The following is a 12657-nucleotide window of genomic DNA, read 5'->3' on the forward strand; positions in this document are numbered from 1 at the left end:
TAACATCGATACGCACGTGCATTTATCCCCCAATTAACTACAGCCCCCAAAAGGCTTTGCAGCAGCCTATCGGCATTTACCACCAAAGAGAAAAGGCTTTTCAGGCGGGTCGGCCGTTGCATGGCATTTTGGGAATTGAAGTTTATCTGCTAAGAGTCAAGAAACCAGAGTAGGGCTGAAAGCCACCCTTCCCAGAATGCAGAGCGCTATTTCCGGCCAATCGGAGGTGTGGATCTTGGAAGAAGGGCGGGGAAGAGGAGGAGCTGTCTGGCGCATGCGCAGTATGTGTAGCTGGGGAATTCTTGTGGAGGTCAGAGTAGAAGCAGGTGAGAATGGAGGAGAATGGTTGTGGTCCTCTTCTGAACAGCTCAGCAGTCTCTTTCTGCACTCTCATTTGCTGTTTGGGCGAGTGACATGCGTCCGTGGGGCTTCCTCGTGGGAAAAGGGAAAGGGGATGAGCCCAGGACCAGCCAGGAGTTGCGTAGAGTTAAGGGAGGTGTGTATGGGGGCAGGGTGAGGAATAATTTAGAAGCTATTCGAAATGCTAAGGCTTGCCCTGGCCGTTTTGGCCCAGCGGTTAGAGAGGACCTGCGGGCCGGAGAGACCTGGGTTTGGTTCCCGCTAAGGGCACGTACCTCGGTTGCAGTTTGTCCCCGGCCCTGGTTCGGTTGTGTGGGTGGCAGCCACTCATGTGTCCCTTTCATGTCGATGTTTCTCTCTCTCTCTTTCTCTCCCTCCCACTCTATCTGAACAAAATATCGAAAAATATCCTAGGATGAGGATAAAAAAAAAAAAATGTAAAGGCGTGCAGTCTTTGGGAAAGGAATATTTAAATGCACGAGGGAAGATCAGGGTAGTCTCAGGAGAAAAAAAAATGCAAAGGCGTGCAGTCTTTGGGAAAGAAATATTTAAATACACGAGGGAAGATCAGGGTAGTCTCAGGAGCAGCGGTTTGGGAAGGATAGAGGGGGGATTTGAGTCTGAAGTGAATGAAGACCATGGGGCGGAGCATTAAAAAGTTAAGTGCTGGAATGGATTCTAATTAGGTCTATTGTGCTCCCGCCCACCCCGCCTTAGCCCCACCTTCCCACTTACTCTTCCTTATATTGGTTCCAGAATGCTATCCAGCTCTTGCTTCCATAATAACAGTTTATTCTTAGTACCTGATGTTGAGAAGCGTATGATGAGGAATTAAGCTGTGTCTTCTAGAATTAGACCTCTAGGTTCTAATCCCGGTTCTGCCACTTAATATAGCTGTGGATCTTGGGCTCCTCATGTAACCTCACTGTGTGCCTCAGTTTCCTCATCTGTAATAACCTACTTCATAAGGGTTGGTGTGAGGATTAAATAAATTGCCATTAGAAGGCCGTCTGATATAAAGGTTAGCTATTGTTATTTTTGCTGTGGGAATCACCATGTAGCACATTCTTTGAGTTATTTTTCCAAATCAAAAGCATACAGAACTAACCACACAGCCTCTCTTTTGGGGCCTGTTTGTCCAGAAAATGGGAGGGTGATTTAGCATGGTGCTAAGTTCCCTGAGGGTATCGATTCCATGCCTCAGTCCCATTTTGAACCAAGTGCTCTTAGACCCCTCTTCTTAAGTGGTAGAAAACAAAAGAGCAGAGGAATTGATACTACAGTTTTCCAAGCTGTTGAGTGTTATTTATTGTTTTTCAGCTGATGATTTCAAGCTCTCAGGGAATGGGGAAGAAAATAGCCAGCTTGAGAAGTGAATATTGTGTGGCAGAGAGGGCTTTCTCTGAGGATTTGGGAATCAAGTTATATTATTTGTTTTGTTTTTACCTTCTTAGGTGTGAGTGGGTCCAGCAGAAGGAGACATGGCTGCCAAAGTGTTTGAATCCATTGGCAAGTTTGGCCTGGCCTTAGCTGTTGCGGGAGGCGTGGTGAACTCTGCCTTGTATAATGGTGAGGTTCCTTTGCTAGAGTGTTTCTGTTGATCTGCAGAGTCCATGGGACACCCCAGGTGGTAGTGCTGCTGTCTGTGAATGTGTTTGGGACCAAGAGAGCTCACCTACTGCCATCCCATACCATATGGTTGCATTGTCATCAGATCCCCTGTCCTTTTAGCCATAAATTCTCTCAGAACCTTTATTCACAAGGAGCCTCCCAATCTGGTTGCCAGTTGGATGTTTCCACCTGCTCTGGTTCATTTGAAATGACGCTGCACCACCCAAGTGCTACAGCAGACTGTCAGGATTTCACTGGCTAGCTGAAATGGAGAGCTCATCTCTTCTTTTCTGCCCATGTGTGGAAGACCCAACAAGAACTTTAGACCTGTGGTGACCTTGTCCTGAGCAGGAGCTTTTGCTCTGCTGCAGTTGGGTCATTGCAGAGAAAATGCCTTTGAGGTGCATTGCCCAGCTTTTAGCAGTGCGGCAGGGGTTTAAGCTGGCTTTTCTTCCACTTGGTTGTGAGACCTGAGGCAAGTCACAGCTTCCTCACGGGTCAAGCAATGGGATTGAATAGTTTATCTCTAAGACCCTCTCCGGCTGTGATATTCTCTAACTTCCACCATTGCAAAGCAGCAGTAGATTAACTCACTTCATGTGGGGCATATGTGATGTCCAACAAGAGGAGAATTAATTTCAGATATTTGGAGATATTTGGACCAGCTATAATGTCCATAAAGCAGCTGATCAGAAAAACCTGCTTGGCTTACAGGACACAGCTTTTCCTCTGATCTTTTTTGGCCACCCCTGCATAACTAAACAGTAGTCACCATCTCTGATTTCTCTCTGAATCAACGAGACAGTTCTACAACACCTTGAAACCTTAGAGAAAACAAGCTATTGGAAAGAAAGAATGGGACCTTCCAAATTTTAGGATTCTTCTGAGAACACCAGGTTAAATTGGAGCCAGGTTGAACTGTGGTAACAGTGAAGACCTTGGGGAGTTTTAGAAAAAAGTTTTGGGAGGTGATTTCTGGAAATGTGTTGATGGGAATTTGGCGATGGGGTGGTTAATCAGGAAATCAAGAGCAAAACTGTTTCAAGGAGAAAGGATTGAGGAATAGATCCTATTACCAAAGTCCTTGGGGAGACACACAGGACAGGAAGCAATTGCTTAGTTTTGTGGCTATTTAGAAGCCTCTAGAGACCAGAAGTGCGGGAAGACGGAGCAGGAGAGGGGAGACTTAATAAATGAACAGAAATCTTTCAAGGGCATGATTCTTGGTTAAAGGGTGAAGGGATTTTTCTGACCCACCATTATTCATTCCTAGTGGATGCTGGGCACCGAGCTGTCATCTTTGACCGGTTCCGTGGAGTGCAGGACATCGTGGTAGGGGAAGGGACCCACTTTCTCATTCCTTGGGTACAGAAACCAATTATCTTCGACTGCCGCTCTCGACCACGCAATGTGCCAGTAATCACTGGTAGCAAAGGTGAGCCTTGCCTGGGGTTAGGGAGAGAGGGTGGAAGGGGTGCTGTGGGATCCAGAAGAGGTTGAACTTCACATAAGAATTCCTAGCATATTTTCTCTGGAGACTTGTACATGGATATAACTTTCTATTTCATAGAAAGAAACACATATTTAAGGGTGACCCTTCACATTGGTTCTCGTTCCCCAGAGGGACTATATAAACCCATCTCTGGTGGTTCTGTTCGCCTTCACAGCTTTGCCTTACTTTCCAAAGCCTGTGTTTCCAGCAGCGCTGACCTCACATGGTTACCTCGCAGGCCGCCTGCATCCCTAGAGCCGTCTCCGGGTGTCTGACACGTCACTGGATTTCCAGTCAGAGACTAAAACGAATCGCTGTCCGTGTCCCCCCATCCTGTACCTAGGGGTGCTCAGGCAGTAAATGGAATAGCAGGTGCCGGCTCAGCAGTGACATTTCCACACAGCCAGAGAAGGGGGTCACATGGATGTTGGTTGGTCGTTTCAGTAACACTCGCTGCTTTCAGTACTGTCCCTCAGCAGCTGTGTGCCTGCTGTGACTGCCGGGCTTCGTGCGAGGTGGGAGGGTGGGGCCAGTTCAGAGGTGACTAAAGTAGGGGCCTTTAGGAGTTCTGTAGCTAGGGCAGGAGGTGTGAGCTCATAGGTATGATGTAGTGAGTAATAGAGCCAGGGTCGGATAGCATGTTGGGGGAGCAGAGAAATGAGCAGCTAGCTCCCACAGGTGGCTGGCGGGTGGGCTCCTGCGAGGAGCTTACCCCTGAACTGGGACTTTAAGAGTGAGTGGTGTAACAGGCAGAGGATGGGGAGGGAACGTTGGTATGGCATAATCGGTCCTGTAGCCCCTGACCAGGGACAAGAAGGAGCCTCCTATGAAGGGCCTGGCTTGCCTATTGCTAAAGAAGGAATCAGGTGGGGTAGGTTCATCGAGAAACATGACACTTGAACTTGAAAGACTAGTTCTCAACTTCCCATCCGGGGTTTTTTTTTTCTCTACTGTTTTGCAGTTGTTCTAAGCATACGTGTGTGCCTGGCTTTGGAACTATTGATAGGGACTTCCAGAGATCAGTGGCTTGCATGTATACATTTCCCACTTCTCTTGGTGCCTGGTGCAACACTATCTCACGGGTGCTTGGTCCATATTCTCGATGATAGCAAGCAAGCTGTGACAGTGCGTTAGCTCTGAGCAGGCCTGAATTGTCAGGGGAAGTTGTGTTCCCTCCCTGAGTCCTTCAGCTAGGCCGAGTGATTCTGATGGCCTCTTACATCTGTCGCATTTGACAGTGCTTTTGTGTCTGTTTTCTCTGTCAGTTTCCTTCCATGGTGCTGGAAGGCAGATGAAATCAGCCCCTTTCTTAGAGAACTGAGTTGAGACTCGCTAAAGTTTAGTGAAGTCAGAAAATTTGTAAATAGCAGAGTGGGACTGCAGCCCAGGCCTTTGGCCTATTGGTTCAGTCCAAAGTGGACTTTCTGCTGAGCCCATGGTAACCTCTCCAAAGCATGCTCCTGACAGGTCACATTCACCAGGCCTTGGAAAGGCCTCACTCTAGAATTTTTGGCATTGCCCTGTTTTCTTAAAACAGTGTTCCAGCCCAGCCGGTTTGGCTCAGCGGTTAGAGCATTCGCCTGCGGTCCCGAGAGACCTGGGTTCGGTTCCCACTAAGGATGCGTACCTCCGTTGCAGTTTGTCCCTGGCCCTGGTTGGTTGTGTGGGTGGCAGCCACTCGATGTGTCCCTTTCACATCAATGTTTCTCTCTCTCTCTCTGGTCCTCTCTCTCCCTCCCACTCCACCTGAACAAAAAATGGAAAAATGTCCTCGGGTGAGGATAAAAAAACAACAACAAAAAACAGTGTTCCAGACATCCTACAGCACCTGTTAGACATATCTGAATTGCTTATATCAGGGCATTCAGGACATACTGAAAAGCTCTCATCACCAGAAACCTTTAAGAAGGTCCTCACTGGTGTTCTGCTAGGTTCTCTATCAAGGAAACCAAGCATCCTTACTCCTTGCCCTCTAGGATTTTATCATGAGCAACTTTACTTATAAATTGTAGCAAATTGGGGGTCATATAGAAGCCACTGTGGTTTTTTAACTCCGGCATTTGTCCCCTTCCTGCCCAAGATTTACAGAATGTCAACATCACCCTGCGTATCCTTTTCCGTCCGGTTGCGAGCCAGCTTCCCCGCATCTTCACCAGCATTGGAGAGGACTATGACGAGCGCGTGCTGCCGTCCATCACTACGGAGATCCTCAAGTCAGTGGTGGTGAGTGGACAGGGCCTCAGCCTTGGGCTATGAGTGACCCCCAGGAGATCACTCAGTGGCAAGAAGAGCTTGGTAGTGGGTGGTTTGGAATGTGGCTGGTAGTTTCCTGGTTTCTTTTCTGCTTCCTCATTGTCCTGACTGGCTACTCTGCCCTCCCTTGGAACCAGGCTCGCTTTGACGCCGGAGAACTCATCACCCAGAGAGAGCTGGTCTCCAGACAGGTGAGCGACGACCTTACGGAGCGAGCCGCCACCTTCGGGCTCATCCTGGATGACGTGTCCTTGGTAAGATCCTCGCGGAGCCTGCAGGGAGGGCCCAGTGCTTGCTGAGGTGCGTAGGCACTGTTAGGTCCTGCCTTCCCCTTTCCTAGATGTGAGCCTTGAAAGCATGGACGCTTCTTGACACTGTGAGGTCCTCTGCTTGGGCTTGTTTTCAGTCAAGGGTCCTTTTATCTCACCTCTGCCATACATTTTTCTTTTGACTTCTGGCACTACCCATGAGGGTAACCTAACCACGAGTTTCTTCACCCAAAACTGTGACTGTGACTGTTCCTCAGCGCTCCCCAGGAGGTGCTGTCTTGTTAACCCTGTTTTGACACAGGAAGAAACTGCCTGGTGAGACCAGAGAACACTCGGAGAGTCTTTCTCCCTGGCGCAGACCTCCCAGCCTGCCCTGTGGGAATATCCTAACACTCCGGGTCTGAAGCTCAGTGACGTGAGCTCTGGGAACCCCTAGTGAAAGGTGATAGAATGTAAATAAATGGTTCTGTTCCCCAAAGCCTGGTGTGGGTGGCAGGGGATATCTCTGAGGTCTGAGCTACCCTCTTGAGACTGCATATCTGTATTTATATGACATTGAATGCCATAAGTCAGGCGGAAAGCAGTACAGGCAGGATAGCATTTCAGATCGAGGAGGTGCGGGGAAGGGTCGTGTTTCTAGATTCGTGGGAAAAATCATTTGGGGTGATTCGTTCAGGTAGTGAGGTAGAGCGTTTCCTGTTCGGTTCTCCTGTGCATCGCTAGGCAAAGGCATCATTTCCCCCTCAGCATCTGCGCAGCTGTTTAAACAGTCACTCTACAGCACCCAGTGCTAGCTGCAGGGCAGGCCCCACCTCGCACCAATTGCCGGCAGTGGAAGGGCTGTGGGCTCCCCCTATTGGCAAGATTCCAGGCTGCAGCCAGTTGGCTCCTCTGACCCACTGTTAGCCTGGACACCTTGGCTGTGAGGAAATGCTAAGTAAAAAGCTTGGCATTTTGCTAGACTTTAACCACATATTCCATTCTGGGGAAATGTGGGCTGACCACAAGAAACCATATCCAAGAGGTGTGAGAAGAAAATTAGATTTCATGGGGAATTTGCTGCCCTCCGCTGGCCCTTTTAGAAAGAAATGTTATTCCTTAATTGCACATTTCATTTTTCATCTCTCAGGATTGTATTTTCTCCCCCAAACTTTGAATAAGAGTCCAGCAATAGAGCAGCTGCAGTTTAAGAGTTAGGAGTGTTAAAAATTCAGGAAGGCAATGAGACTGGCATTTACTCTTCAGGAGAAAATTTGAGCTACTTATGTTTTTAAAAAAGCAGAGGTTGGCCCTGGCCGGTTTGGCTCAGCGGTTAGAGTTTCGACCTGCGGTCCAAAGAGACCCAGGTTCGGTTCCCACTAAGGGCACGTACCTCGGTTGCAGTTTGTCCCCGGCCCTGGTTGGGTCCTGCGGGTGGCAGCCACTCGATGTGTCCCTTCCACATCGATGTTTCTCTCTCTCTTTCTTCCTCGCTCTCCCTCCCACTCTATCTGAACAAAAAATGGAAAAAATGTCCTCAGGTGAGGATAAAAAAAAAAAAAGCGGAGGGAGGGTGAATGGAGGAGGAATTAAAACAAGTAGAATTTTATAGCAAAACCAATGCTACTTTTTCCTTTCTTTTTTTTAATTCCTCACCTGAGGATACTTTTCTATTTATCATAAGATAGAGTGGGAGGGAGGGAGACAGACAGACAGAGAGAAACATCAGTGTGATAGAGCGACATCAACTGGTTGCCTCCTGCAGGACCCGACCAGGGCGGAGGACAAACTGCAACCGAGGTACATGCCCTTGGCCGGAATCAAACCCGTGACTCATTGGTCTGTGGGCTGAGGCTCTAACTGCTGAGCCAAACCAGCCAGGGCTTTCCTTTTTTTTTAATAAAAAGCTGGATAACTAAGTAAATCATCCTAGACTCGGCAGTAGGCATTCTGAGATCCGATCCCATTGTTTGCACTATCATTAGAGACAGTCACTCAGCCAAGTCTCAGTTATTTATGTGATTAGGGAAAGTCTGGATAATCAGAATTTTAAACCCTCTCCCTAAGCAATAGCTTTACCTGCCTTCCCTTCTCTTAAGCCCTTTACCAGAAGCACGCACACTGGGAATACGGTGATTCGCGTTCCACGTTCTCCCTCCTCTTCCTGTTCTGTGGTGGAGGTGCTGTGAGGAAGTGGACTGGTTAATCCATAAGCATGGAGCATCAGGCTCTTGAATCCCTGAGAGACAGCTGCATCCTCACTCTCAGGGTCTCAGTTTTCCATCTGGCCTCCCTGGGGGCTTCTAACAGGCCATCAAAGGACCTTGGAAGAGCACTAGTCATGGTGGGGGTCCCAGAACCACAGGTCTCCTTCTCTGGGGAAGTGGGCAATTGAATAGATACCTTTAGTGCCCATGGGCCATTTTCTACTCGAGATTGTCACACCGAGGGTGACAGAACGCTGTCCAGGAGCATTCGGGGCAGCCGAGGATTCTGGGTGTAAACTCAGCTGGGACACGGGTATGGAGGTGGAAGGGTGATCTGGCCTCGCGATGCCTCCAGCTGCGAGGGCCATGCCCGGCCTCTTCCTTTCAGTGGCTGTGGGGGCCTCGCGGCCACACTGTCTAAGCAATTACACCGCCTCATCTTGTACTCACTTTCTCCCTTTAGACGCATCTGACCTTCGGGAAGGAGTTCACAGAAGCGGTAGAAGCCAAACAGGTGGCCCAGCAGGAAGCGGAGAGGGCCAGATTTGTGGTGGAAAAGGTGAGCGTTCAACCAGATGGCAGGAGCCTCTCTTCTCTTTCTCCTGTGTTCAGCCTCCCCATTTGCTGGGTGGCCTGGAAATTCATCATCTGTCATCTCTTCTTCCGGGATCATTGGAAGGGGATTGAAGGGACCATACTCCTGCAATTGGTTCCAGAGTCTTTGGGGGCTAGTCAGGGATATGTGAAGTTATGTTCCTAAATCACTGAAGAGTCGGTTTTTTTTCCCCCCACTTCCCTAAGATCAAAAACACTCCTACAAATAAAAATGTTTTTCTCCTGGAATAGTTTTAGCTTTGCTGAGAAGTCATTTTTAACCGTAGTTACACAGTGAATGCTGACAGCCAAAGGGATCAAATGTTGCACCAGATGTGCTTTTGCCACTGGATTTTTTCAAATGCTGAATCCATCCAGATGTGTCAGAGTGTAATGGGACACAATCTATTTGCATAACAGCCTGGCCTCCTTGAAGGTGTATGTATTTCTTGGTGTCCCCTTCCTCCCACCACTGATTCTCTCGAGTTGGTATTCTAATCTAGCTGTTTTCGTCTGGGGTGCCACCAGAATTTTTAAAGCATGCAATACTTGACTGTTTAATCAGGAGCACTGACCACTTTTTTCCTTAGATTGTCAAAAAAAAATGTCCCTGGCCAGTAGCTCAGTTGGTTAGAGCATTGTCCCGATATGCCAAGATTTGGGCTTTGATTCCCTGTCAGCGCATGTACAAGAAGCAACCAATGAATGCATAAATAAGCGGAACAGCAAATTAATGTCTCTCTCTCGCTCTTAAAAAAGAAATCAATAAATAGGCCCGGCCAGTGTGGCTCAGTGGATTGAGCGTCGTCCCATGGACTGAGAGGTCCCTGTTTGATCCCCGGTCAGGGCACATGGCTCAGTTGTGGGCTCAGTCCCCAGTAGGAGGCAGCCAATTGATGTTTTCTCTCCCTTCTCTAAAAATAATAAAACATATTTTTAAAAATAAATAAATAAAAATTAAAAATATATATATAAGGATGGACAAAAGTAGGTTTACAATTGTGAGGATGTGGAACACAGTGTATTCTTTCTTTTTCAGATAGAGTAGAAGGGAATGGGGAAGGGAGAGAGAAACATCAATGTGAGAGAGAGAAACATCAACGTGAGAAAGAGACAGACTGGCTGCCTCCCACACTGCCCTGACCAGGGCTGGGGAACAAACTGCAACTGAGTTACATGCCCTTGACCAGAATCAAACCCACGACTCTTTGGCCCGTGGGCCAACACTCTTAACTGCTGAGCCAGACCGGCCAGAGCACACAGTTTATTATATTATTATTATTTATTGTATTATTTTTCATACAAACAACTGTAAACCTACTTTTGCCCCACCTTGTATATAAAAAATGACGGCTAACACAACAATAGCCGCCCAGTGTGAATGAAACAAAATTATAACTATTTTTCCCTGGCCAGTGTGACTTGGGGGGAACATTGTCCCATCCACCTAAAGGTCATGAGTTCAATTCCTGGACAGGGCACATACCTAGGTTGTGGGTTTGATCCCTCATCGAGGTGCCTAAGAGAGGCAACCGATTAATGTTTCTCTTCCAGCTCCCTTCCTCTTTCTCTAAAATCAATAAGAACATATCCTTGGATAAGGACTTTTTTATAATGCTTTTTTTTTGTCAGATCGGCAAAAAATATATTTTTTTAGTGTGCCGCAGAATTTTAGTAATTCGTTTATGTGTGCCATTAGAAAACCGCTGTTCTAATCCAATACCCTTTAGCTTAAAATCGGGGGAAAGAGGATATCTGGGTAGCCAGCATTTAATTTTAGAGAATGTAAACTCTACAAACAGGAACTTTTTTTGCTTTATATAAACTGCCTGTCTCCGGAGTCTTAGACACGTGCCTGGGGATACTAAGTGCTCAATAGCATTTGGTGAGTGGACAGGCGGTTTCAACATTGTGTTAAGTTTCTAGTCTGTTACTGTGCTCCTCCCACACTTGTGCAGGTCATGCCGTGCAGATAGCTGGTCTACTGATATGAGTACTGAAAGCCTAGGAGACCTCGTTCTGGGTGCCCAGGTTCCTGGCCGGGAACCACCATGGCTCGCAGACAGCTCTGGAGAGCGTCACACTTGCCTGCTGCTCCTGCTTAGCTATGCTGGTTTTGGTGAAAGTCACTTTGACTTGGGGCTGAAGGGAAAGATGAGCCTGAGGATTGATTCTACTTTTCTGTTTTCCTTGGCTCCGTGTAGGGTGGCCGGACTAGATTTTTGTTAATGTTAATGAAGACTTTGAAATCAGACAGCTATTTATGCAGCGGACAGAATGTATCCCTACAGTGATGGGAAGTGGGTGGGACGGGACAGGAGAGAACTGGGAGGGTAGACAGCGCCTGTCGACCCCATCCACAGGGGGAGGCAAATTCCCAGAGTTTGTTCGGGAACCGCTGAAAGTGCCTAACCGGGGCCTTCGAGGCTGCAGCCAGCCCTCCGGTGACCCGAGTTGTGATCTTGGTCTCTCCCACCTCTGCTGTCTTAGGCTGAGCAACAGAAGAAGGCAGCCATCATCTCTGCTGAGGGCGATTCCAAAGCCGCCGAGCTGATCGCCAACTCGCTGGCTACCGCGGGCGATGGCCTGATCGAGCTGCGCAAACTGGAAGCCGCAGAGGACATCGCGTACCAGCTCTCCCGCTCTCGGAACATCACCTACCTGCCGGCCGGGCAGTCGGTGCTTCTGCAGCTGCCCCAGTGAGGCCGGCCTGCCTGCCCCTCCGCGGGCCGTCTGGGCCGCAGCCCGAGGATGAGCGCCGCCTTCCTCTGCCCCCACCCCAGAATCACTGTGACATTTCATGATTGGCTAAAAGTGAAGGAAATAAAAGTAAAATCACTTCAGATCTCTACTCTTATCAGATGAAACTCTTTTGTTCTTCTCATTTCTATCCACTTTTTTAATCCACTTCCCTACCAAAAATTGCCAAGTGCCTACACAGACCAGCTTAACTCTTGTTTTGGGGACCTGAGGAGCTCCAGCCTAGGCACTGGTAATTGGCAGAAGAAAGGCAGGGTCATACGTGTGATGGGCTGGGGGAGCACAGTTGTCATCCTGAGTAAATGTGTAGCCTCCCACCCTACATTTATTCAAGACTCGAAGATGGCACACAGCCGAACCGAGAAGACGGGCCTTCGTTTTTGCAGCAGTTCCTGTACAGACCCGCTGAAGAGAGGTGCTGGGAGGGGCAGAGAGGAAATGGTCTGTCTCTTACCGTAAGGCTGATTCTCGGGGGCCAGCGGAAGCAGGTGTGTACAAATGACATGGATTGAAGAATCTGCCCCGTGAAGGTGGGTGGGCTTGATTTGCTGCCCCCCAAGGGTCCTAAAGCTGGGATGGACTTGGATAGTGAGAGTAGGCCTGGACCGAGATGAGTCCTGTGGAAGACTTCCTCTCCACTCCCTGCCTTGGTGTCTCAATACCCCGCGGAATTCCATCTTGAAGGATTGCATCCTGCCGGGGCTGAACATGCCTGCCAAAGACGTGTTCCCTCCGTCCCCGGCTCTCCCTCTGAGACTGCCCTTCCACGGGGCTCTGCCTGCGCTTTGAAGGAAACGGTCTTGGGAAGAAAACAAATGTGTGTCAACCGCTGCCAATAAATGACACCCAGACCTTCCTTCTCGGTCTTCTGGGTTTGTTTTTTTGTTTGTGGGAGCTGTGGGATCTGAACAAAGTGTTCCAGCACTTTGAGTGCACACGTTCGTGTCGCCAGCTGGGACAATCCCAGCAAGGCAGAAGAGGCTTGGGTTTCAGAAACTGCTGTGTTCCAGATCCATCCCCAGCCGGAAGTGAATCCTGGTCCCAGGTGAGGTCTGTCACGAGGTGGGCCCTTAGTGCTGGTGAGTGGAGGGTCATTAACTCTCCTCCCGGGTTTGGGTGCACTGCTAACTGG

The 12657-nt window shown here is 48.7% G+C and overlaps 1 protein-coding gene across 1 annotated transcript; it reads left to right on the plus strand.

Annotated features, from left to right (window-relative positions):
* Positions 1-246: 246 nt before the first annotated feature.
* PHB (prohibitin) lies at positions 247-11616 on the plus strand. Its single transcript, XM_036269756.1, has 7 exons — positions 247-326; positions 1815-1929; positions 3245-3406; positions 5544-5686; positions 5854-5970; positions 8635-8730; positions 11256-11616. The coding sequence occupies exons 2-7, from the start codon at positions 1842-1844 to the stop codon at positions 11466-11468; spliced, it is 819 nt and encodes a 272-aa protein (XP_036125649.1). The 5' UTR covers positions 247-326; positions 1815-1841; the 3' UTR covers positions 11469-11616.
* Positions 11617-12657: the final 1041 nt, after the last annotated feature.

Source organism: Molossus molossus, unplaced genomic scaffold (assembly GCF_014108415.1).
Source record: "Molossus molossus isolate mMolMol1 unplaced genomic scaffold, mMolMol1.p scaffold_m16_p_19, whole genome shotgun sequence".
In the NCBI taxonomy this organism is placed as follows: Eukaryota; Metazoa; Chordata; class Mammalia; order Chiroptera; family Molossidae; genus Molossus; species Molossus molossus.

Excerpts from the sequence above, each read along its gene's own strand:
- PHB (XM_036269756.1), top strand. The coding sequence starts at position 1,842 with ATGGCTGCCAAAGTGTTTGAATCCATTGGCAAGTTTGGCCTGGCCTTA. Across the intron at positions 3,407-5,543 it reads AGTAATCACTGGTAGCAAAG|ATTTACAGAATGTCAACATC; the intron begins GTGAGCCTTGCC and ends TTCCTGCCCAAG. Across the intron at positions 5,971-8,634 it reads TCCTGGATGACGTGTCCTTG|ACGCATCTGACCTTCGGGAA; the intron begins GTAAGATCCTCG and ends TTCTCCCTTTAG.